We start from the raw sequence: 27,724 nt of genomic DNA, 5'->3' as shown, positions 1-27,724 counted from the left end.
CACCTAGAGCAAAGGCTATATAAGCACTTCAAAGAGGAAATAACCAAGAAGCTTGGAATTCAAACACAGTCACAGCTGCTTGAGCTTTCCATCAGGACCACAGACTGAAACGAAAACTGGGTGCTCACTATGGATACTAAAGGCTGTACAACGATTTCTTGTTCAACGCCACAGCAACGCTGCTCTCGGATTACAAATTTTCAGACCATTTCTTCTAACGCTAACTGCCAACACAGTGGTCTTGAAGCCAACAGCCGCCAACCAACTGGCCACGTTCTGTGGGCTGCCAGACCCACTCCTTGTTTTTATTTCACACCCATCTGCTTAATAAACAACGTCAATGCCTGTCTACCTCTGGATGACTGCGGCTGGTGTGGTGAAGGCATCAACAGTAATGAGAAAGAGACCATGCAAATCTTGAATGAGCGCCTTGCTAACTACCTGGAGAAGGTACGGACCTTGGAAAAAGAGAATGCTGAACTGGAATGCAAAATCCTGGAGGAGTGTAACAAAGAATTCTGTGTTGTATGTCCTGACTACATGTCCTACTACGCTACCATTGAGGAGCTCCAGCAGAAGGTAAGATTCTTAAGAATGTGTATATCAGGTTGTGTCATGATATTCTCCAAGCAATAGACATTTGCTAAGCCTTAATATACTTAGTTCATTTTATTTTGGAAAAGATATTTTGTAGAATAAGAAAATATCTTGAATGAAATTATCATCTTGAGGCAATATTCAGAGTTTTATACTTATTTGTCTTCCAGGGATACATTCTGCTATGTCAGAAGTGTGTCAACATGTGTCAAAATGTGTCACCTATTGCTGCCATTTCTTTAACAAAAATAAGAAAACAAGGATCTGAGAAAGAGCATTTTGCTCTAATAAGTCCCTTAACAGTTTAGGTTTTATCCATTTTTCAATCATCACCACTCTTTCCCCCTTTTATGCTCATTTCATCATCTCCAAATTGTTTCAATGGTTTTTTTCCAACACCAAGCCTATCTCCTTCCTAATCATAGTGATGTGCTGTTGCTACTGCACATGCCAGATTTATCCCATTTTACTTGTTCAACGACTATTTACTGAACACCACCGACAACACACTAGACATTACTCTAGGCTCTGGGAAAATATTAATGAACTAAAAAGCCCCTGCCCTCATGACGATTACATTCCAGAGGATGCAAATCAAATGCAGATTTTATATTTTAACAGTAATACACATACAGAAGTTTTTATTGGAGTGGCTTTTGCTGATTTTTTTAGGAAAATAACAAAAACTCTGACTTTCCAAAGCTTCCCAAGCTTCCTAAGCATAGCTATGAAAAGCCTAACTGGCCCTTCCCTGTAAACTGCAACACACACAAGCCCTTGGTTTTTAAAGAAGGATATCCTGGTGTTTGTCTCATTTGTGTGTACAATTTCTTAATTCTAGATCTTGTGTACCAAGGCTGAGAATTCCAGACTGGTCTCACAAATTGACAACACCAAACTGGCTGCTGATGACTTGAGAGCCAAGTAAGCCCACCCAGCACTGGCATTCACAACAGATTTCACCCTGCCTCTGACTCTGCACACTGCCATGAAGATTATTCCTAAATCTGCTAAACCTCCTGCTCCATACCATATTAGCACTAGTCCAGAAAAAAACTTTCATATTTGATAAATGATAAAGCTTATAACCACTCACATGTAAATAATCCTTGTAGTTTCTAACATACGAACCCATCTGATTACCTGCACAGTAATTCAGGAAAATAGGTAGGGCCAATCTGTAGTTACCTTGTTTAAGGTGAGAAAACTCTGGTTTAATGGGATTCAGCTATATCCGAAGACATACAACTAGGACAAGACACAGCTAAAACTTGGATGCAAATTTTCTAACTCCTAATCCACTGCTCTTTCCACTTCCACTGCATTGCTTTTGAGGGCAGGAGAAAGAGCATAAATTCCCTTATCTCAAAGACCAGCAATGTGGCCTCATGCTGGCAAACTGATTAAGGAATAAAAATTAAGTGGTTATTTTTATCAAATAATCTCACATCTAAAGAGAATAAAACCCACAACAGAAATATAATAAATGAGAAAATAAAAGAAAATGTGGAAAGGAGTTCTGCTTGGCTTGATTTACACCATCTATATTTTTGTTTTGTTTAATTTAAATTCAATTAGCCAACATATAGTACATCGTTAGTTTCAGATGGAGTGTTCAACAATTCATCAGTTGCATATAACACCCAGTGCACCATTTACATTTTAATGCCTTCTTTTTATGTCTCATTTTTAAAGGTATGAAGCTGAGGTGTCTGTACGCCAGCTGGTGGAGGCTGATGCCAAAGGCCTACAGCAGATTCTGAATGCACTGACCCTGGCCAAGGCTGACCTGGAGGCACAAGTCCAGTCTCTGAGGGAGGAGCTCCTCTTCCTCAAAAACAAGCATGAAGAGGTTAGAGAACCAAGAGAGTCATTACAAGCCTCTAAAAAATAGCAACAATTCCTTTGGGCTGAATTTGGCAAAAGGTGTCTCCAAAAAGTTTTTCAGCCCTGACAATACCTACTGCTACCATCACTGGTTCAATGTGTTTCAAATCCATCACCAAAACACAATATCTGAAGCCTCCTTTGCCCTCTCCAGCTTTTACAAAAGGAAACAACCCAATTTTCCTGTCCTCACAAATGTCCCATCTTTTTGTAGGCATCCCTACACAGACTTCTACCACTATTGTTCGAAGTCCATATTGGCAAAAGCCCATATTTTTGTCTTAGAGACTATGGTCTCTTACTATAAATTCCACCTCTCTGCTGCTTCACCATTACCCATTCCTGGAAATGGTCTAAATTCCTTACGACTCTGATCTTGCTAATTAATTCCTTTTAATGTTTCACGTATTTGAATAGAGTCATATCTGAAATAGCTTTAAGTCATTTTATAGCATCTCAATGGCACCTATAAATCATCTATTCCTTTATTGTGAGCTATATTTCAGATACGATTAAGCTAAATTATTGCTATTAGACAAACAAGAATACAAGAGTGTCATCTGTCCAATAAGTGACTTCACATTCTTTTTCTTTCAATAGGAAATCAACTCCTTACAGAGCCAGCTTGGGGACAGACTCAACATTGAAGTGACTGCTGCCCCTTCTGTTGACCTAAACAGGGTTCTACAAGAAATGAGATGTCAGTATGAGTCCATCATGGAGACAAATCGCAGAGAAGTGGAACAGTGGTTCAACACACAGGTGGGGAGGGTAAAAAGGCCAAAACAAAAAGTTGACATTGCATTTCCAGGTGACCTTTAATCAAAGTCATGTTTTCTTTCATAATATTCATGGTCTTTAACCATGTTTCAGATGGAGGCACTGAACCAGCAGGTGGTGACCAGCTCTCAACAGCAGCAGTGCTGCCTGAAGGAGATCACTGAACTGAGACGTACCATGAATGCTCTGGAGATTGAACTGCAGGCCCAGCACCGAATGGTACCCAGAATGCAATGCCTAACACAGCTGTGATGGCAATAGCCCTTGACAACTGCATGTTGCAATGTTTCCCAAATTGTGTGCCTCCGAAGTTCCTCTGTTTGCTGAAAGGTCAATGCCCAAAAAAGGCCCGTGGTCAAATAAGCCTGGGAAATGCTGGAATAAACATAGGTTAAATGGGGTACCTTCCTATAGGCCTTTAATAAGCTAATATACACTATGGATCTCCAAGAAGGAGATATATGGTATTCAGCATTCCAAACTTATTTGACTGTGGATCCCTTCCTTTAAAAGCATCTCATGGCAATAATGATCCATGGAGTACACTTTGGGAAACAGTAAGAGAGCTTTTTATTACATGCATAATAGTTTTACAAACTATCAAATTTATAAAAATAATCTTATAAAGGAGGTGGCATAATTATTAAGCAAATTTTACAGATGAGGCTCAGGGAGCAAATGTGATTTTCCCACACTAAATCCCAGGTGAGTTCCATCTTGCCTATTTTATAGCAATGGAGACACTGAGGTCCTGAGGCATTAAGTAACTTGTTAAAAGTCACAAAAGAAATGAATCTGAGCCAGAATTCAGGTTCCAAAGTTGGAACCACTTCTGCTTCATTGTACTGTCTCTATAAAGTAGGGAATTATTTAAATGCTCTGATATGAAGAGTATTTGGAAGACCCTGCCCCAAAGCTAGCTTTGTCACCAATTAGTCATATGACCATGGGCAACTCATTTAACCCCTTGAACCTCAGTTTTCTCCTCTCTAAATGTTGGGAAAACCATGCAAATAATAGATTATTCAAGCCAAAGATTCCATTATCCCTAGGCTTATAGAATGATGGAGCAGGAAAGAACTCTAACCATCAAAATTTCAACACTTGTGTCTTAGTTTATTTATTTATTTTTTTTAATATTTTTTTCTTTATTTATGATAGTCACACAGAGAGAGAGAGAGAGAGGCAGAGACATAGGCAGAGGGAGAAGCAGGCTCCATGCACCGGGAGCCCGACGTGGGATTCGATCCCGGGTCTCCAGGATCGCGCCCTGGGCAGGCAGGCGCCAAACCGCTGCGCCACCCAGGGATCCCTTGTGTCTTAGATATAAAGGAATGGATTGAGTAAGAGAATTCTTTATGGCTAAATGCTGCTAACTTCTTCGCTAAGGTACAAATATTCATAGAATGAGATGCCATACTAACAGGTTCTTAAAGCCCAGGTGTGAAATAAGTTGGAATATTTTTTTGTCTCACAGATAGAAGTGTGGTAGCATATTATCAAGTGAATAATAAAGAGAAGTAAATACTTAAAGGGAGGCAAAAATAAATAAAGAGGATAAAAGGAAGTGAGCTTTAGCATAGTAGATAATTTTTGTTTTGGATTTATTTGGTTAGGAAGTAATAAGAGGGTTTGGAGACTCATTAGTACCTGTCACAAAGAAACCATTGTTTAAAATGATTCATTTCACACATGACCTAGGCTCCAAGAGGTCATCATTGTAAGTCATACTTTCCTCCTCCATGGTAGAGAGATTCCCAAGAATGCATCTTGGTGGAGACAGAGGCCCGCTACACAGCTTTACTGGCCCAGATCCAGTGTCTGGTCGATAACATAGAGGCTCAGCTGGCAGAGATACGGTGTGCCCTGGAAAGACAGAACCAAGAATATGAGATTCTGCTGGACGTCAAGTCCCGGCTGGAGTGTGAGATTGCCATATACCGCAGCCTTCTGGAGAGTTCAGAAGTCAAGTAAGTAAAATAAAAACAGCTTCTATGAGAAAATATGTTCACATACATTTATTACTACTGTCACTGGCAACAAGGGGCGTGCACTTTGCTCTTCTTGCCAGTGATGGGAACTTGTGATATATAGTCTCAAGCTGTGCTGTTTGGAGATCAGTTGTAACCTACTCCAAATTTGAGGTCTTAGCTGAGTCATTCTGAAAAGCCAGTGTACCAGGCTAACTCCTTATATGTTGAGTTTTTTTAAGTAGAAGAGGAAAAATGGTTTCCCCAAATATTCAAATATTCCTGGCAACTTATAGATTCTCCCCCACTGAGATGCACTTTTATGAGATCCAATAGACTGACCCTGTTCCCTTTGGAGGAACATTCTGCTCAGGCTGAAATGCCCACACCTATCCAGCCACTTGTTCTTGATGCCAATAGCAGCATGTAGATATGTGTGTTTTAACACCATTTTTTAGAAAAAGAAATTATAGTGTTTTTTCAATGATAAGAAGCCAACCAAATCATAAGGAACTGACCTAGAGAGACCACAAGTTGTTTAGAGGAAAGCAACTCAGTCCAAACTAACACCCTAGGTGCAGACTTAGTTACAGTTGTTACAGAGACCTTCTTCTCCAAAATAAGCAGTGAACTCTGTTCATAGGATTCTTTTAACTGGCACATTTTAACTGCCACATTATACCAGCACAAGATTCACCCCTGCTAGTCACTTTGAGGAGCTACAATATACCAAAGTTGCTTGAATCATCAAAGAAAGATGATGCTTTCTAAAAAGAGTTCTGTTAACTGCTTCCAACTCCAATTCTGTAAAGTTTCATTTAAATACGCCCAGAAGGCACTTTGAAGCTTCCTGAAAAAACCTCGAGGACTCTTCCATAGATGAGGTTCAAGCCATCAGTAGTATTGTGGCTCTCTGATAAGAAAAATATCTGATTAACTTGCTTTCCTCAGATAATAAGCCCCTTAACTTGTCCCTTATCACTGTTGACCATGTACGTTTAGTTCTCACTATACTTATTGTGCAGGTGAAGAACTAAAGCTCAGGAGGACTCACTGATTTATCTTAGGTCACCAGCTGGTGAAGGACAAAGCTACTACACCCTGGTCTTTAACTCCTGGCAGGACGTCCTTCCACCGTGTGTGGTAGCATTCTCCATAATAGCAGCTTACATAACCTAACGCTTCTAAACCTAACTTGCTGCTTTCCCATGGATCTGGTCTCATTCTTTTTCTTCCACTAATGATAGAATAAAATTAATGAATAAGCATTTGGGAGTACTTGTTTCAAGTGATGCATGAAAAACTGCCCACCGCTATTGTTTTCTATCACCACATTACCTTCCCTCAGTCACAGGTAAAATTCTGGTTTTTTTCTAGGCTTCTCTGTAACCCGTGTGCCACCAAATGTGAGCCTTCAAGTAAGGCCAGCGCCATGGAATGCACAGCTCTGGTTTACAATACACCATCCTCAGATTCCCGCAGGACACAGGAGCCTTGCTGTGCCTACAGAGTCCTTCCCCGAATACTGGTTAAAATCTGCACCATCACTCAGGAGATTCAGGATGGCAAAATCATTTCTTCCCATGAGCATGTGCAGCCTTGCTTCCTTATCAGAATTGCCAGAGTTTGACATCCCAAGGTGAAGAAAATATCCCTCGTTCATGAAAGAGAGGTCAATACTTGTTCCTACCAGAAAGGCTTAAAAGTCCCCAGCCCCTTTAAGGTACTTAGTTTCTTATACCACAGTGGGTGTGCACTGCTAAACAGAATACCTTGTATTCTGATCCCTCCCTAAGTTGCAGCTGTCAACGTGATAATAAGATGGATGAAATTTCTCTAGGAGCACATTACCCATTTCTCTGAGAGACAGGCAGTGATTTGTAGGTGCCCAGGAAGGTTCCCTACATTACTTGACTTCACAAGTGATATGCGGTTTCTCTTTTGTTTACTCAGGTCTTGTGTACTTATATTCCTCACTAGAGCCAGTCAGACAAGTTCTAGGATTGCTTTTCGCCATGGTACATGATGTCAAAAGCTGCAACCTTCCCCCTTCTAAAATCCTTCCTTGGCCATGGAAAGAAGCCTCTATTCGAATAGCATGAATAGGGGAAAAGATCATTAATGTTCAGTTTCCTTGAAAAGTCATGAGTCTGTCTCCTGTTGAACTCCGCTGTCTGTTATCCATACTGACATACTTCATGTTCCCCAAGATATTTCTGAAGATGTCTGTGTTCTCCAAAACTTTGAAATGATTGGGCTCTCCAAATATTTTCATCATCAAGAGTCAGGAAGAGTTGTGGAGTGAATCTAGAGCATTTTGAAGGAATAACATGGATCCTTTCACTAAATGTTTGCTATTTCTCTTTCCACTCTTTAGGGAATGGGAGTTGTTTCTGACTATTTAACAAAGAACATGGAGCTGGAACTCTCACACGCTGTTCCTCCATCTCCCTGGGACTGATGACCATGAAAACATAGCTTAGCTTCCTCCTTCAATCTATCCATCAGAGAGAAATGGATTTGATATCACAAACTTTGCAGAAAAGTAATCATTGAGTAATTGCTGCTTGCAAGCACAAGACAGTCCCAAGTGAGAATGGTATGTACATGGTACTGGCCATCATCAGAGCTTCTCACAGCAAGGTCACAAAGAGATTCAGTCAATCCCTACAAAAATTATTCAGTATTTCCAGAAGTTTTAGTAAATAATTACAAATTAAATATAGAATGTGGAGTCAAAGACCTGAAGTCCTAAACTAGTTTCTTGAGACCTTAGACAAAACATCTAGCCTTCATCAAATTTAATTTCCTTATTTGTTAAATGAGAACCTTGGCTACTTGACAGGTTTGTTGTGCAGATCAAATGAAATTGTTCATATCATGCTACTTAGTACACTGAAGAACATGGTGCAAATGTTATTTTTACATAAGCTTTACTTTTAACTACAGCCCTAGACCTGTGTTATTATCTCATGTCAAAATTCTTTCCCCATAAATTTAGTTATCCACTCATGATTTGGGGAGTTTTAATAGTGCTTGGCTTTGAGGGGTGAAAAAAGAACAGAACAAGATCTTCTTGTCATCAAGCCTGCAATTTTACTCAGTAAAGTGTTTCTGAAGTTAGGGTCTATATCAGATATCAGTTGATGGCTGGTGCCCACAGCAAAGACAAAAGTGTCGTTTAACTCATGCTCAGCAGCCACTTCCTCCAGACTAGTAGCAACTTGCACTGAGGGAGTGGAATGCAGAACTCCCAGAGAGATCTCTTTCTTGTCAATAACTTCCTTCCCATCCAAATTCCCAGATTACCCCTGGTAGCACATCACTGCATACCATCTCAGACTGAATGATAGAAATGTGGGAAGAGCAGGGGGCTTGCACTCAGAAGCCATAGGAGAGAGTCTCACCCCATTCTATGTGTATGACCTTGAGTAAAAGGGACATAAAGATGTAGGCCCTAACACACTAGAGGGATTAAATGGAATAATAATAGTGAAAGGGTCCTTTAAGTTATACAAGGCCAGGCAGAAGGGAGGTTTTGTCCCCTGATTGGAAACCAGGCATTTGTCATTTCCTTACATACTTCTTCCTGTGTGTCTGGTTAAGTGATGGTCCCCAGTGGATCACATATGTACTATCAACACTAACTGGAAAACCAGTTAAGGAGAGGCTGGAGTTCTCAGTCTGCCCTAAGTTTTGATTTCAACAGGATTCAGAGTTTAGGAACCTTTCTGGACTCAGGCTAAGCTTGGGCTGCTATGGCATTCTCAGTTTATCCACAAAACAAGATCTCTTCTTCCCACTCCAGGCATGTGCCACACTCGGCCAAATTATAGGTATTTGAAACCAAAAAGACAGGATCCTAGTCCTGTAGGGCAGTTATAACACCAGGTTCCTTTCTCTGAAAGTCTATATAAAGTCCCAGTAAGACAGAATCATAAAAAAGGATTGACTCCATGGAGCAAGATGGCTTTTTGTTTGCTAGAGCCTGTCTCAGAGAGGGAAAGAATATCAAAACCCATTTGGTGGTCCATAATTTTATTTCTAAACAAAGGAGGTTTAGGGATATATTTTCTCTAGATTTCGTCTTTTTTCATGTTGACTCCACCTTAATATGACAGCTGGTTTAAACACTTCCAAATGCTTCTCTCTTCCCCTTCATCTCTCAATCATTAATTGCCTTCCCAACCCCTATACATGACTCACAATCTCTCCATCTTCAGCCTCTAGGATCAATTCCAGCAATTTCTGCTTAGAAGAAGTGGCCTGAAAATTTTCCCTCAAGAGTTCAGTTAGTGGTAACCCCTTACATTACTTGCCACGAGGATTTCTCTAGTTAACCTAGAAACCACTTCTATCCAAGTCCCCTGAGGAACCTATAAAATTCAGATTCTTGGGCCCTACCCTAGACCTCCTACATTAGCATCTCCAGGTGTGGGACCTGGGCATCCAAATTTTACAAAATTTTCAGCCAAAGCATGTACGCCAAATTATAAAAGCCACTGCTTGCTAACTGACAAATGCTTTTTGGTTTAAAGATCTGGATGACTTGCTGCCTTCGGGGATTATCTTTTAAGCTCTGACACTAGCTTGATAGATGACCACGCTCACAGACAATTCCTCCTCTACATATCTATCCATGTGTTTATGAAGGAGGATTAATAAAAAAGCTAAGAAGTAACTCATTTAATAACTAATTCATTTAATCCTTACTACCACGGAAGAGCTACCACTAATATTCCCATTTAACAGATAAAGCAACTAATGGGTAAAGCAATTCAATGTTTTCCCCAGTGTCACACAATAATAAGATTGAATTTTAAGTACTCTGATTTCCTTAAGAAAGTTAAAATAGCACGGGATACATTTCACAGTCTCCAAGAATAGAAGCAATTCACAGTAGCAACAGATTATTTTTCCAACTCTTCAAGGAACTATTCTATAGCCTGCTTGTCAATGATTCCAGTGAGAGACCATCCAAGGAATCTATGATATTAGACTTTGTCATTCTTTTTGTCCAGAAATTCATAGACTGAGTTTTATATTTAACTTCATGTTATTATGGTAAGAATGCTTAACATGAGATGTACTCTTTTAACAGATTTTTAAGTAAACAAGACAGAATTGTTAGCTATAGGCACAATGTTGTCCAGCAGATCTTTAGAACTTATTTTATACCTTTTGATTAGCAACTCTCCCTTTCCCCTTCTCCCCAGGCAATCCCCTTCCCTGGCAACCACCTTTCTATCCTTTGCTTCTATAAGTTTGACTATTTTAGATATATCTCATGTCTCATATAAGTGGAATCATATATCTCATATAAATGGAATCATGCATTATTTATCTTTCTGTGACTGACTTATTTCACTAGTGTAATGTCCTCAAGGTTCATTCATGTTGTCACATATTGCAAGATTTCCTTATTTTTAAAGGCTGAATAATATTCCATTGCATTTGTATGTATGTGTGTTGCATAACATACATACGTATATACCTCACGTTCTTTTTTATCCATTCATCATCAAACAATTCATTTAGATTGTTTCTATCTCTTGGCTATTGTGAATAATGACTCAATGAGCACAGGAATGCTAATATCTCTTTGAAAATTAGAAAGATTTCTGATGACATCTAATAGCTTTTTTTTGTATCAGAGGTGAAGAAATGGGGTCCACAGACAAAGGAGATTGGTCCATGACTCATAGTCAGTAAGAGAATCCAGTGCTCTTTCTTCTACTTCTCATTCCCCACCACATCTGGAGTAGACAGCACTGGAACTGGGTTTGATGGAAAACAAAATTGAACCATCAGGCAGTGACCTTCCATTCTAGTTCTTTTTTTTAAATTTTTTTTTAATTTATTTTTTATTGGTGTTCAATTTACTAACATACAGAATAACCCCCAGTGCCGTCACCCATTCACTCCCACACCCCGCCCTCCTCCCCTTCTACCACCCCTAGTTCGTTTCCCAGAGTTAGCATTCTAGTTCTTAGAAGCATCATTGACTTCTCTGCGCTTAGACCTGGAGATTTTTCTGATCTATTATCTAAATCCCTGATGTTCCTCACCTTATTGTGTCTTGCCTTCTGCAACTGTAAATAGAAAATAGCATCAAAGATAACATCCTCCAATTCCTTCTCTCTCTGAAGTCTTTTTTAAAAAGGCAATCAGATGCTATTGATAAGATCTTTAAGTTTTTTAGAAGCTAATTATTGTATGTTCTTCTTATTGATTTTCATGTATCAAACAATGGATAAAAGTGTATTGCTCATTGCATGAGTAGGTCTACCCTAATTCTGTCCATTTTGATTTAAAATGCAAGTTCTGATGATAAAGAGCATTTTATTTATTTATTTATTTATTTTTGCCTTTTAGGCTTTTTTAATAATAAATTTATTTTTTATTGGTGCTCAATTTGCCAACATACAGAATAATACCCAGTGCTCATTCCATCAAGTGCCCACCTCAGTGCCCACCACCCAGTCACTCTCACCCCCCGCCCTCCTCCCCTTCTACCACCCCTAGTTCGTTTCCCAGAGTTAGGAGTCTTCCATGTTCTGTCTCCCTTTCTGATATTTCCCACTTATTTTTTCTCCTTTCCCCTTTATTCTCTTTCACTATTTTTTATATTCCCCAAATGAATGAGACCATATAATGTTTGTCCTTCTCCAATTGACTTATTTCATTCAGCATAATACCCTCCAGTTCCATCCACGTCGAAGCAAATGGTGGGTATTTGTCGTTTCTGATGGCTGAGTAATATTCCATTGCATACATAGACCACATCTTCTTTATTCATTCATCTTTCGATGGACACTGAGGCTCCTTCCACAGTTTGGCTATTGTGGACATTGCTGCTAGAAATATTGGGGTGCAGGTGTCCCGGCGTTGCATTGCATCTGTATCTTTGGGGTAAATCCCCAGAAGTGCAATTGCTGGGTCGTAGGGAAGATCTATTTTTAACTCTTTGAGGAACCTCCACACAGTTTTCCAGAGTGGCTGCACCAGTTCACATTCCCACCAACAGTGCAAGAGGGTTCCTCTTTCTCCACATCCTCTCCAACATTTGTGGTTTCCTGCCTTGTTAATTTTCCCCATTTTCACTGGTGTGAGGTGGTTTTGATTTGTATTTCCCTGATGGCAAGTGATGCAGAGCATTTTCTCATGTGCTTGTTGGCCATGTCTATGTCTTCCTCTGTGAGATTTCTGTTCATGTCTTTTGCCCATTTCATGATTGGATTGTTTGTTTCTTTGGTGTTGAGTTTAATAAGTTCTTTATAGATCTTGTAAACTAGCCCTTTATCTGATACGTCATTTGAAAATATCTTCTCCCATTCTGTAAGTTGTCTTTTAGTTTTGTTGACGGTATCTGTGCAAAAGCTTCTTATCTTGATGAAGTCCCAATAGTTCATTTTTGCTTTTGTTTCTTTTGCCTTCCTGGATGTATCTTGCAAGAAGTTACTGTGGCCGAGTTCAAAAAGGGTGTTGCCTGTGTTCTCCTCTAGGATTTTGATGGAATCTTGTCCAACATTTAGATCTTTCATCCATTTTGAGTTTATCTTTGTGTATAGTGCAAGAGAGTGGCCTAGTTTCATTCTTCTGCATGTGGATGTCCAATTTTCCCAGCACCATTTGTTGAAGAGACTGTCTTTCTTCCAGTGGATAGTCTTTCCTCCTTTATCATATATTAGTTGACCATAGAGTTGAGGATCCACTTCTGGATCCTCTATTCTGTTCCATTGATCTATGTGTCTGTTTTTGTGCCAGTACCACACTGTCTTGATGACCACAGCTTTGTAGTACAACCTGAAATCTGGCATTGTGATGCCCCCAGCTATGGTTTTCTTTTTTAAAATTCCCCTGGCTATTCAGGGTCTTTTCTGATTCCACACAAATCTTGAAATAATTTGTTCTAACTCTCTGAAGAAAGTCCATGGTATTTTGATAGGGATTGCATTAAACGTGTAAATTGGATAAAGAGCATTTTAAAAGCAAATTTCCTCTCCCAATGAGAAAGAAGGAGAAAGAGATTAAAATTCAAGAGAAACAGAAAGTGTCCCAGATGAGAAAGAAAGAGCACCATCCATGTTAGAAAGAATTTGTAGGCTGAGGCAACCAGCGTCCATGACACAACGCCATGCCTAGTATCAGTGCAAGCAAGCCTGGAATGCACTGTTTCAACACTGTAATCAAATGTCTTTATAGAAAATGAATCTTTTGGCTGGTTGGCTAGCTGGAAATATCTGGCGTGTTTCTGAATGATTCACAAGCTTCATGGGAACAACCCACGCACCTAGTTCAAATGCGAACAACCAATCCTATTTGGCAACATTGGAAAGGTTTATGTAGTCAAATGATCATTTCAGGTTGAGCATTATATTTGGAGGGTTTTCTTATATGATGCTTTTAAGCCACAGGCCACCACTTATATGAACATAAGAAAATATATAATATGCCAATGTTTCTAAATATTCCAGTTCAGGTGTCACCAGTAGCAAAGTTTCTAAGCACACTTTCTTGCTGTTCCCACCACCTCCCTCCCCTCTCCTCTCCCTTCTTCTCTCCTTCCTCTCTGTCTGGGACAACATAAGTGGTGGATATCAAGGTGAACATATTGGTGGTACCTGAAGTAAATATCTGAGATTAAAGTTTATCTTACTATTTCCTAGAAATAAAGCAGGTTTGTGGCTCTCTTCTTTGTGTCTTTCTATAAAGAAAAAAATCAAAAATCCTTCTTCTAAGCCAGGGGTGAACCCTCTGCTTTATAGCTCATTGTGGTAGCCCATTGGGCCCAGCAAGTGCTTGAGAGTTACCCTGCAGAGGACAGTACTTACCTACTTAATACCAACTCTACTAAACCAGAAGAGCTAGGGAGACCACATTTGGGACTGAATTTCTCCAAATCCATATAGTTGATTATAGAGAACTGCCTATCCCCAACTTGTTTGTCAGGATAGAAAGGTCTTCTCTTTGCCCCATAAATGTTTTTCAGCTCATTTGTCACTGACCCATCAGAAAAAAAAAAAAAAACATAAGTGTGCCCTCCTCCATCACTGCCACTCTCTGAGAGACCACCTTCCCCAACACTCAGTATAGCTTTTGTGGGTGCAGAGAGAAGTCTCACAAGGAAAGGCAAATAAAAATCATAGCCCATTTAAGAGAACTCTGTAACTTGAGGGAGAAAAGGAGACTAGCGTGAAAATTCAAGACAAGTGGTGCCTACTAAGGCATTAGAAAAAGCCACAAGAGAACACTGGCCACTTGGGGTCAAGAAGTACAACCACATGCTGATTTGGAACAGATTCATGAAGCCAGACCAGCTGGGTCTGATTCTCAGCCCTGCCACCTACTGTGAGATCTTGGGAAAGTTACTAAACCTCTGTATCTCCACTTCCTCATCTTTAGAATGAGGCTATTGATAATATCTACTTCATAGGGTTGGCATGATTACATTAATGAATGTATGCAGAGCTCTTAGGCATGCCTGGCACCTAGTAACATTGTGAGTATGATTTCATTGTGCTGCTCTAAAACACTTACCTCCAAACAGTCACACTCAAGCTAGTGAAGTATTTCATTGGAACTGATAATGACATTGTCAAGCAAAAGCCATCCCAATAATTTAATAAAAGCACCAGATTAAGGATGGGACCTTTCTTTTTTTATTTTACTATTTATTTTTTAAGGAAAAATTGTATCTATTTAAGATGTTTTGACGTGTGTGTGTGTGTGTGTGTGTGTGTGTGTGTGTGTATGCGCATAGGGAAATGATTATCACATGTAGGCCCAACTTTTCTATTTTCTGGAATGTGATGGAACTCAGTTGAAAAGGACCTCCCCATAATATATCAACCTCATACTCTTTGTCAGCCAATAGTAAGAAGACGGCCCAGGAAGAGGAGGGAAAACAGTGTGAAGTCAGCCCTATGAACAGGATCACTTTTGTGGAGATTGAACATGACAGAGCAGCCCAGATAGGACTGGGGGCCCTTCTCCAAGAACAGATTCTGCTGCCCTTATCTCTCCCAGCCCCAATGTTCCCTGGAGTCAGGTTATGGGCTCAACAGAGAAAGTAGCAGGAAAGTAGCAGTAGTAGGAGGAAGTCTCAAAAAAAAACCTGTCCCAATTAACACAGAACAATCAACACATAATCAAAGCCATGAGACAGAAGCCACAGATCCTCCTATGGTCAACAAGTAGAAAGAGTAATGCTTCTTCTAGCCAACTGAAAATCAGTTGACTATTATGCCTCAGACACTGTGCTCAGTGCTGTACCTGAGTTAGCTTGCTCAATCATCACAACAACCTTACAATGATATTATTATCCCCACTTCACCAATAAGTGAACTAAGGCTTACAGAAGTTAACTACCTTGCTCAGCATCACACAGTAAACAGTCAAGTAAAAATTTGAACAAATTCGTGTCTTCCATTTTCCAAATGCCCTGGTTCTAATCACTCAAATTTGGCAGTATTATATATTTGTAGCCCAATCAAAGGCACAAATAGTTAAAGAAATGTGTTTGTCATGGAGTTCTGAAGAAGGTGAGCTCTAAAAGCAACTCAACAGTGTTTATATCCAGCCCAATCTGGAAAGATGGGACATTGTATCCAAACACATTAGCACATGGAGTCAGGGCAGTTCCTCCTGCCACACTCCTTAAGACCCCACATCTCTCTTCTGGTTCCATTTTTTACCAACCAACTTCCATATCACAGTCTGGTTTCCCTGATACTCAGACACAACACAGGTGGGAATATTGTGGTTGCAGAATGGATCATCTCTCTATGTTAAATTAATAAGTTTGCATTCTGGCTAGTTCATCCGGCACCTAAGAATTAGGTTACTGTGAGTCGGCTCCTGAGAATCCCTTTGTTTCTGGTGCACTAATAAAATGGTACCTTTGAACTCACCAGCCTAAGAAGACACTCAGACCACAGTGACTGCATAAGGGAGTGTCACCATGTGAAGCTCTTTCTCAGAGATCAGACAGTCCAACTAGATAGCACCTCCATCTCATTTCATTCTAAATACAGGAGTTAGGTGGTTCAGTTCATGTGAAGTTTACTATTTCAGGGCTGGCATGGAATGGCACAGTTCTATACTAGACCAAGAGGCCTTATTTGGAGACGCATTAGGAAAGCATAGATCTCATTTTAACCCTGTTCATAGTCATAATGAGCACAAGGTCAAAACAATGGCTGCCAACCATCCATGTTTCCAACAGATAATCTGTAGCTTCAATATCAGTCATGGGCTGCTACTCTGGAAAAATGTGTGGAGGTTCCTCAAAGAGTTAAAAATAGATCTGCCCTATGACCCAGCAATTGCACTGCTGGGGATTTACCTCAAAGATACAGGTGCAGTGAAACGTCGGGACACCTGCACCCGGATGTTTATAGCAGCAATGTCCACAATAGCCAAACTGTGGAAGGAGCCTCGGTGTCCATCGAAAGATGAATGGATAAAGAAGATGTGATCTATGTATACAATGGAATATTACTCAGCCATTAGAAACGACAAATACCCACCATTTGCTTCGACATGGGTGAAACTGGAGGGTATTATGCTGAGTGAAATAAGTCAGTCGGAGAAGGACAAACATTATATGGTCTCATTCATTTGGGGAATATAAAAAGTAGTGAAAGGGAATAAAGGGGAAAGGAGAAAAAAATGAGTGGGAAATATCAGAAAGGGAGACAGAACATGAGAGACTCCTAACTCTGGGAAACGAACAAGGGGTGGTGGAAGGGGAGGTGGGTGGGGGGTGGGGGTGACTGGGTGACGGGCACTGAGGGGGGCACTTGTGGGATGAGCACTGGGTGTTATGCTATATGTTGCCAAATTGAACTTAAATAAATAAATAAATAAATAAATAAATAAATAAATAAATAAATAAATATCATGGGCTGCTGAAGCTGCAGGGGACTTTCTGGTTGTGACCTTAAGATTAACAGGATATAGGAAGAGGGTGATAGGATAGGAAGTCAAATGCCCACTATCATCCCACACACACACACACCAGAATCCCTTTTACTATAGGCTACAAATTATTGGAGGGCAGCAATCAGAAGTGGAATGAAATGTACTAGGTTTAGATGATAAAAGTGGAAGGTATTATGTTTGGCAAATTCAGGGGAGATACTGGGAGATGCAGACAAAATATGACAGAAGAAGGGTGAAAACAGATATTCTCTTATGGCCACAGAGGGAGATAAGACAAGGTCATTTACAACTCACCCAAACAGAACAGAATGTTTGGGGGCAGTGGACTGCAGGAATCATGTTCAGCACCCCAGTTATAGCACCACCTCTTCATATTAATGATATGAAGCCTATGCAGTAAACAGCAATTAGTGATAAACAAACCTGTGGTTCAGGTAGCTCTGAAAGGAAGGTCCACAGAGGTGTTCAGGAGCTGTGGCCAGAGGTAGGAGATGAGATGACAGGGGAGATACCCTTGGGTTATAATTGAAAAACAAATATTCACATCCACCCTAATGATGGTACCCACATATGCCCTGGATCTTCAAGAAAAGCCCTGTTTTTTTGTAATTTTATACCTTTCAATAAAAATCATTTATGAGCTGTTTAAGTAAATATAGTTTAAACTCTTTAATTTTGTAAGATATATAATATATTCTAAATTGCAAATTTAAAAATCTGCCTGTAATTTGGATAGTGTAGAGTTTATGAAATAGTTACTACAATCATCTTTGCTATTATGCTAACAACTAAAAATCCATGATATATGTGAAAATACATGTTTTATAAATGACATTGAAAATATTCTATTCACCTTAATTTTATCTTTAGCAAAAATCCATCACTAGAGTTCCTATTTGTATCTCTCTCTCTCTCTCTCTCTCACACACACACACACACGTGTACTATATTAATCTGCCATTGCCACTGTAACAAATAGCACAGAGTGGCTCAGAACAACACAAATTTATTATCTTATTTCAGAAGTCTGGCAAAGGTCCCACTGAGCTAAAACAAGGTATTGGCTGACCTATGTTCCTTCCTGGAGGTCCCAGAGGAGAACCTGTTTCCTTGCCCATTCCAGCCTCCCACATTCTTTGGCTTAGGTTCCCCTTCTACCTTTGAAGCCAGCAACCTCATCACTACAAATCTGCCTTTACCACATTCCTTCCCTGATGGGGACTCTCTTCTACCTCTCTCTTCCATTTCTTTTTTTTTCCAGATTTTATTTATTTACTCATGAGAGACACAGAGAGAGAGGCAGAGACATAGGCAGAGGGAGAAGCAGACTCCCTGTGTGGAGCCCAGTGTAGGACTTGATTCCAGGACCCCAGGATCATGTTAGCCGAAGGCAGACGCTCAACCACTGTGCTGCCCAGGTGTCCCCTCCCTCTTCCACTTCTAAAGACACAGCCCCACCTGAATCATTCAAGATAATCTCCCCAATTTAAGGCCAGCTTATTAGCAACCTTAACTCTGTCTGCACCATTAACTCCCCCATTGCCATGTGCCACAACATATTCACAGGGTTCCAGATATTAGGGGACAGACATGGTGAGGGGAGGGTGTGATTCTGCCTGTTACACTCTCCTACAACTAAACCAAAAGAAAAATAAGAGAGAGAGAGAGAGAGAGAGAGAGAGAGAGATTTCATGTATTATCTCCATAAAACACCAAGACCCAAACTGGAGCTTGATGCATACAGTGACAAAGTCATGTGTGTTTAAATCTACCAACCAATCACGTTTTCATATTGTACTGCAAGCCTCAGGGAACACAGGTGATGTAAAGATAGTATATACTTAGGCTTATACCTTAACTAATAGTTTGAAGATGTAAACACACTCCATAACCTTCTGGGGGTCACCTTTTTATAGCAACAATAACAGCAATTAACACTTACTGAGCATTTCCAATGTACCAAACAAAGTGTTCAGTGTTCTGATGTGCATTTCCTACGCACCCACTCATCTCTGAGGAGCCTCAGGCAAGAGACATTTATAACTTACCAGAGTTTCATGGAGAGTTAGTGTCAGAGCCAGTATTCAAACCCAGGACTGTGTGACTTCAGATCCTGCACTTTTAACCATCATGCAAAACTGCCTCTTCTTTTTTTTAATCAACATACATTTTTCAATTATTTATTCACTAATTGACTTTTATGGTTTCAGTATTAAGGAAAAAGGACAACTAGCTGGAATGTTCCTGCCCCTCCAGCCAATCTGGCCACTCTCCCCTGACCTCTCCTCTCACTCTGGGAGAGAGTGGAGAGAACAAAGGAGAGAGAAAAGAGTCATGGTCCATGGGAGAAATGAGGGAGACAGAGATGGAAAGAAAGAATGGGAGTAAGATCTAATAAAAGGTGTCTGGGAATGGCTTTCACTTGCTCAAAGGAAACAGGATGCATTCAAGCCATCCTAGGGAGGAACAGTAAGACTGGTTCACTGTGCTTCATGCTACCTTAAACCCCAGTTATTATAACACAACATAACATACAGAATTCTCTGGTAATTTTGTCAGAGTGGAAAATATAAAGTGTCCATCCTAAAGTATAAATAATTTTAAACAGACAATATAGTAGGAGTAAGAATGAAATATACCAAAGAAATTGAGATATAATTAATTGAAAAGTGAGAATTTAAAAGATACCAAGGATACTGAAATAATGTATAAGTTTAGAGCATTCTTTAAAAAATATATAATTTCCCAGCATACTGTATCTGAAGCCAGAAAACAGAGTGATGTGGGCTTATTTTGTCTGACCAGAATAGACAACCATTCTAACACAGAAACGCACACATGTGTTTTAATAAGCATCACTGAGCACTTTTATGTGCAGTGCATCAATTATCTAATTTAATTCCTACAATAACCCCTATCCATCAAAGTGAGTATTAAGCTCAGTTCACATTTGTGGAAATTGAAACCTGTAGAGTTGGGCAGCAGATGGCAGGGTCAAAAATCTGAACTTGAGGCTGGTCACTAGAACATTCATCAGCATAAATGTACACTAACCTTCACATGGACTGCATCTATAAAATGTAAACTCTTGCAATTAATGTTTATTTCTGGGTTCATTTGGGGACAGAAGTATGCTTGTAAGGCGAGGCTTTTTTATCAAGCCCTTGTGATCTCCTGACTACTTCATCGGTCTCCTCTTTCTCAAGACCTGTGGGATCGTGGCTACAGGGCAGACAAGGAGTGTATAACAATCATCACTATCCTCCTCTCTCAACTGTGCACTGAAACTTACGAATTACAAAGCTCATATGAATACATTATATGCCAATTACACAGCTCATGTGTGTACACTGTACAGACTACATAATTTGTCTATACACATAGCATGCAGATTACATAGTTCATGTATATACACTACATACAGATTATAGAGCTCACATATGTACGTTAACTCATTCACTCCCAACAACAGCCCTATTAATTACAGGGAAGACTGTTAGTCTCATTTCAATGATAAGAAAATTGAGACCAAGAGGTTAAGATTGCCCAGTGTGTTAATAGAAGAGCAGGGTCTTTAACCCCCAGGCCAAAGTCCCTTCCGCTAATCCACACTGTAACAAAGATATGGAAAAAGTACAGCAGCATCAGGGTGATTTTTTAAAGGGGCAGGAAATTCTTTGAAGCTAAAAGGGTAGAAAAAGCAATAATTCCTAACCAAAAGAAAGGAGAGAATGGAGAAAGAATAAATCCAGTTTTCCCAAACCAAAAGCCAAGCCATGAATAGTAATAAGGAAATAGGTAAGGAGAATATCACTCACAAATATTAAAAGGAGCAACCAAGAAATAAATCTGCAAAGATACTGTAAACATATATGAAGTCATGGTAAATACATGGGTGAAATTTGAAGCCAGTGGTCAAGTAAGGGATGGGCTCCAAGGCTCCTGTGCCATTGACACTGGACAACTTCAGGCAAATCTAAAATCTTTTTACTATGTAAATTCTTTTATCTGTAACAGAGAGTCCATCATAGTAGTTAATTATTCATAAAACAGGTTAAGAGCCTTGAACAAAAGAATACTTTAGCCAACTATCTGATTAGCCTACTTCCTGCCTAAAAGCAGACTGATTAGGACATGTATCAAACATGTATAGTCTAAAAAAGCATACTCAACACTGTGCTTACGATATAAGTCTGTAGAAAAGGTCAACACAGCTACATACTGTGGATACCATAAGAGTCAGTAATAAGTCGAATTTTATGACATCTTCTTTTTCATGGTAGAAAACTAACATTGTGCTACTCCTCAAATATCCTTGTATATTTCACCAAATTATTCTCCTACAAAAAAATAATGAGTAAACCACCATCATCTCTCTTCTGAGTAGGTGCAGTAGCCTCCCAGCTGACCCACACACATTTACACTTGCTCTCATGCATTTTCCACAAGACAGCCAGGGTTACCTTTTCAGAACACAAATGTGGTCATGGCATGGCACTCTCCCACTTAAAACCTTTCCGTAGAAAACTCTTATGTTTAAGATCAAAATACTCAGAGTTAGGAAAGCATGGAATATCCCAGCACTTGTGTGCATCCAGCTTCTCCCTCCTTGCTGTCTCCGCTCCAATCACTTAGAGTAAGTATTCAATAAATATTTGTTGAAGGAATGGATGAATGAATAAAAAGGAGAACAATACATTAAGTTTTTTTTTTAATAGGAAGCATTATTTTGGTGAACCAAACAAATAAATGGTTGGATTTCAGGCACCAACAACTGTCAAGTGGGAAAGAATCCTGCAGTGCAAAGGCCTTACCACAGTCCTCCATACACTGACCCTGCCACAACATGAACCACACTGGACTAGAGGTAAAAGCTACCAGGACAGACTTCAGCAAACTGCATGACAGGATGTCTCAGCAAACCAACACCACAGATACTTCAAATGTCTCCTTAAATGGCACAAGAAAGTAACGCCCTACGAGCACTGAAGCTAATGTGCAGGTTAATTCAAGGATTATCAATGACAACAACCTTTGTATAAGGGATTTATTTGATTACCTATCATGTTCATCAGATTAAGACGATAAAAAGGAAGAAAAAATGAAATCATTTCAGTCTTGCGCTAGCACTCCCCACCCACCATCTGTTTGTCTTCTGCAGCATCAAATGAACAAAATCACCTCCACAGACCTGGTGGCATGCCAAAGGTAGTGCAAAAGGACACAGGGATCTTTCTAAAGCCAGGCTTAACCCAGATTGTCCTGGCACTCCTTTCAAAGAAGCTATCTGGCTAGAATATCTCTTACCTTCTCAGAAAGGTTCGGTGGCAAGTGGATAAGGAAACTAGGAAAAGGGAGGGGATGAGCCTCCTTTTTTGAAAGTGATAGTAATGAATAAGACTAAATTCCCAGTATCATGGGATAGGCCAATCCATTCTCCCCAAGCTCCACAATGACAGAGTGAATGACAAATGTGTCACTCAAATGAGGATGACTTCATTGCTACCAAGTGAAAAGATCCCAACAACCAGGAAAATGTGACTTTTCTGTTGGTGAAAATGCTAAACTGTCATGTCTCCCTGAGATCTGGCAACTCTGAACTCAAGGTACAAATGGATAAGATCAGTAACTGCTCCTAAGCACCCCCAGCACAGACCCTCACATAATAGGTTGGATCACTTGCAAAGTAGTGACTACAAAACACAAAACAAAATGAAACCATAGACTGAAGGCTGCTTGAAGGCAGGAACTGTGCCTTATCAGTCTAGTCCCAAGCACCTCTAAAGGAAACTCTCAATAAATAAATAATGAAGTTATTTAAATTAGATGATTTTAACCCTAATTATGTGTGATTATGGAGTTTAAGTAGCAGTGGAATCAGAGACAAAATGCATAGTTTAAGGGTGGGAGAAAAAAAGGAATAGAAACATTTTAAACACAGGTGGCTATTTGTAAATGAACAAATGCACGAATTGACATCCTGCAAGTACAAAAATTTTGGTGAATCTGAAACATCAGCTTTATGGTTTTAAAAAATAGTAATAAAATAGAGAGGATAAGGAGGTGTACAACAATGTCATGGAATCCTTCTGTTAGTCCTAGCTCTGCTATTAACTGTCCAAGGGCCCTTGATCAAAGTACTTCCCTTCTTTATTTTCCTATCTATAAAGTGATGGGTATGAGACAGGTGACAAACATGGTTCATTTTGAAGTCCAGTGTTGCATTCCTACAGAACATGAAAATCTTACACCTCTTACTGCTAACTAAAGGCCAATGAGAGAAAGGCCACCTTTAAAAGTTTTACATCTTTGGATTGTAATTTTTTTCAATTTATATGCTCCTTCAACAAGCTGACAAAAGTGTGGCTTCCTCTCAGAAGAGTGAACATATGAATATACAGCGACAAACTTGCACACACTTTCAGAGATGTTATTACCTTCCTAAGTCTATCTATTGAATTCCAAGAAAAAAAATCTCAGTTTAGAACAAGGCACTGTCTTGTTTTTTCACCTGGGAAATGTTCCTCTGGGATACAGAAGCTACAAGAGTCTAAGCACTGATGGTCAAGCAAGGCAAACATAAGGCATTTTGTTATAGCATGAATAAGAAAAACACAACACTCCCCAGAAAGCATTCTTGCCAAAAATGTCGCACATGAATCTAATAAAGCCTACAGATCAAACTACTACCTTACAAGAAACACAGGAGTCAGGGGAATGTGTTAAAAAAAAAAAAAAAGCACCGTGGGGATGTGATCAGCAAAATCTAGAATTTGGGAACTTCTAGGGAATTTGTCTTTCCTTTCCAGCCAATCTTTTTTTGAGATTTTATTTATTTATTCGTGAGAGACACAAAGAGAGAGGCAGAGACATAGGCAGAGGAAGAAGCAGGCTCCCTGTAGGGAGCCCGATATGGAACTCGATCCTAGTACCCTGGGATCATGACCTGAGCCAAAGGCAGATGCTCAACCACTGAGCCACCCAGATGCCTCTCCACCCATTCTTTCTGATTCCATTACCTGGGACCTCTTGCTCCCTCTCAACCATGAGAGTCCCTCAAGTATCCACTCCACTGGAGAGTTTTTTTTAACTACACTCAGCCACCATCATCTTCCTTTTTCTTCTCATTTGTATCTCGTGTAATCTATTCCATGCAATCTATAGAGCAATAGTGGAACTTCCCAAACCAAGGTTAACAAACTATATATGGAGGGCCCACCACAGCCCTCTATAAAGTGAAAATAGTATTGAACACTTAAAGGTGAGCAGGCCAGAGCCTGGCCTTTCAGCTTCCTTACTATTAAGTGCTGGGATAACCAGGCAGTTGCTTGACTTACAGTAAATTCAGCAAACATGTCTTTTGCTTCTTATATGTTCCAAATTCCTCAGAAATATGTTAATATGGAATGAGACCCTAATAAATACTTATGGCCAGATTTTATTGAATTGAAATCTGCTTTCTCTTTCTTTATTCTGCTATCTTCTCTTTAAATTTCCTAACTCTGCTTGCCCATAAGGCCCCAAATGCTCTTTGTTTGAGTTCACTTACAAGGCTCTGTCTACATCTGCATCCTCATCTAATTCTTTCTTGTTTTTCAAAATCAGATAAAGAAGAATTTCCAACACAATTGTCTCATCACCTACCATTTGAGAAAATTTCCTTCTATGATCTTGCAATTCCTTTTGTCTGTGCATGTTTTCATTATTTTTCCTTGTATGTCATTCAATATATATACATATTCTTTGGAAGCAACTTTAGGTTGACTTGCCTTCCCCTTCTAGTCTAGAATACTATATTGAATATTTCATTTAAATCTTCTATCTGTAGGCCCCCTTTTCCCGGAAAAATCAAAATATGAAAAAATGTTTTTATTTGGCCACAGTTTGATAAACTTAGTTATCTATAGAATGTCTGACCTGGCTGCATGGCAGGTGCTGTGTTTTACTTCTATAAATGTCTAATCTTTTTATGTAGCTCCCCGAATCCAAATCATAGTAATTTTGCCTGAAGATCTATTACTCATCTGTTCTGAAATATCATGCAGAGTAAAAATCTATTTGGGGATTGCTCTAGCCGTTCTTTTCTCACTCTAAAGAAAAGGGTGCCTAGGGAATGTCTCAGTGATGGAATGATTGTCTTTAAAAGGCATACAACACTGTACTCCCAGTAAATGACAGTCAATGGCCACCAGGGCTCTCTTCTGATCCCTGATGCACCCACATGCAAACCCCTTTATTCACTCATTGTGCAAGGTCTCCTGCAAAATACTCATCCCCTTTAGCGACTACATCTCAATTTATCAGAAAGATGAACCAAATGTGAAAATTATGAAACTTCTAGCTGTAAAGTTATGCAAAGAAGAATAATTTAGAAACAATTTGAACTCCATAAAGATACAAAAAAATTCATGAAATCAGATCATAGGTGAAATGCTCATTGACCAAAAAGATGAGTAAATGTTGGGCATCTATTAAGAAGGCAATTGAGCCTTTATCCCTTGAGTTCTTAAAAAAAAAAAAAAAAAAAAAAAAAGCTTAAAAATAAGCTCAACAATTTGTAGTTGACCTACCTAGAAGCAGAAAGCTGCAACAAATGACCTGTTCTTGCCCTTCTTTCCAGCTCTGTGATTCCACAAATGTACAGGTCATGTTTTTTCTCCTTAAAAAGTATAAAATTAAAAGAATGTGATTAAAGTTGAAAAGTCCTATACAAAACATGTAACTAAAGTGAAGTCATTTCAGCTTCTTATTTATCAACCAAATTTTTAAAAATCAATTCTTCTAAACTAGAATAAACTGTATAAGCTCATTTTTCTAAAACTATTCTAGTCATCCATATGCCTACCAATATATACAGGTAGAGAGTGTCTGAAACAATGTTCACCGATTTACCAATGGCTGTCTGTGTGATAGAATCTTTTTTCTTATACTTTCATGTATTATTTGAGTATTTTTTTATAATAAGCATGGATAATTTTACCAACCAACCAACAAAAAGAAACAAAAATCCACCATTCCTTTTATAATCCAATGGAGCTCTACAGATTGGGAGCTACGAGGAAAATCTTTGCATAATAGTTCTAGAAGAAGTGACTTCTCTTCAGTCTTCTCAGATGGCACCACCAATTTTTCCCTGCCCTGGTGCTGCTATAATACAAGAAGTATTTTGCTCGAGGTTAACTCCTATAAATCCAAACTCCCACACACTGATATAAAATGACGCATGGGCCAAATTCACAGGGCTAATAGGTCACTGCCACTTCAGACATGCCTGCAAAGCACAGGGAAATGATCACTCCCATCGCCAGTCATTGAGAGGGTGTTTCAGGAGACAGGGCACAGACTGGCCCTTGCACAACCTATGGATGGATGTTGTCATTTGTGAGTCTGAGTCCATGTGAACACAGAGCTGACCCTAACCTTGAGTCAAAACAAATGATCAGACACCATCGATGTCTAGCAGAGCACTGCTTGCCACCACACATTCAAACAAGTCTCTATGCTTCGCTCATTTGCCCTCTTTTTATCTTGTCTCCCTTTTGTCTCTTTCTCATGTTCAAAGGTGTAAGTGACCATAGAACACTTTAAACACTCCCTCTAAGCACCCCCAAAGTTTCCTTTAGTCTTGACTAAATCATTCCATCCTGCCCACAGTGAGATGAAGAAATTCCAGAGGACTTTTGCATGGTTTTGATGCCAGGGTGGACAAGCAGAGCTGATGTGCTTTTGGTAATTTTATTTGTAATTAGGAATGAGGTTGCCTTTATGGCTGGCTAGTTTGCACCTGGAAGAGGCTTTTTCCTACTACCTGGTTTTACAACTCACAATCCCAAAAGGGGCAGGAGGTGATGCTATCAGAGGACCAGAGTTAAAATCCTAATTCTAGAAAGTTCATTACTGAGTTAACACACATTTACGAAATGCCTATTAGAAGCCAGACTCTGGCACTTGATAGATGGAAGACATAATCCTGGTTTTCAAGATGCCTGCAGTCCCAGAGAAGTGTGACAGATACAGAATTATGAGTTACATGATGAGTGAAAGAATGGGGGTGGAGTCAAGAACAGAAGGTAGCTGGGCTCAGTTGGGGCCTCCCAGCTTCCACAGTGGGGTGAGGACTCTCTGCCCCTCCAGAGGGTCCAAGGATCCAGAACAGGTGGTTTCTTCATAGAAAGGGCACCCGGCTTGTACAGAAAAATTCAGCAAATGATCGTGGAAAGAGATAGCCCTTAAACTATGTCTGGAAGCCAAGGGAGCAGGTGTGGGCAGTCAGGCAGTGAGAATCCAAGCAGTGGAAACAGCAGACCAAGGCAGTGACACCTACAAATTCATGTGCTGAATTACATTGCACATGCAAATCAGCTTTAAGTCAGTCACCTCCATGAGCCCTTGATTCTTTATCTGTAAAATGGAGACAATAACCCTTGCATGAATACATCAAGAGTGGCCATGCACATTTAATAAAGACAATCAAAGGGCTGTGTAAACTGGGAGGTCCCATTATCCCATGAGGAAGAGAATCTTTACAGGACTCTGTCAAGATT

General features: G+C 39.7%; 1 protein-coding gene and 1 long non-coding RNA gene across 3 annotated transcripts in view; one reads left to right on the top strand and one right to left on the bottom strand.

The window, feature by feature from the left end:
• LOC140606716 (uncharacterized) overlaps positions 1–27,724 on the bottom strand; it is an 80,672-nt gene that overhangs the window by 12,728 nt on the left and 40,220 nt on the right. For both annotated transcript variants that reach the window (XR_012009011.1, XR_012009010.1), the window contains exons 2-3: positions 25,751–25,839; positions 4,915–5,130 (exon numbers count right to left, since the gene is read on the bottom strand). This is a non-coding gene — a long non-coding RNA (uncharacterized lncRNA). The remainder of the gene's footprint in view (positions 1–4,914; positions 5,131–25,750; positions 25,840–27,724) is intronic.
• Positions 64–14,859, top strand: KRT39 (keratin 39). The gene is made up of 8 exons (XM_072780494.1): positions 64–579; positions 1,439–1,521; positions 2,293–2,449; positions 3,085–3,246; positions 3,358–3,483; positions 5,014–5,234; positions 6,612–6,873; positions 7,612–14,859. The coding sequence occupies exons 1-7, from the start codon at positions 130–132 to the stop codon at positions 6,862–6,864; spliced, it is 1,452 nt and encodes a 483-aa protein (XP_072636595.1). The 5' UTR covers positions 64–129; the 3' UTR covers positions 6,865–6,873; positions 7,612–14,859.

Source organism: Canis lupus, chromosome 16 (assembly GCF_048164855.1).
Source record: "Canis lupus baileyi chromosome 16, mCanLup2.hap1, whole genome shotgun sequence".
NCBI lineage: Eukaryota > Metazoa > Chordata > Mammalia > Carnivora > Canidae > Canis > Canis lupus.
This window is presented reverse-complemented; position numbering and strand designations above follow the sequence as displayed.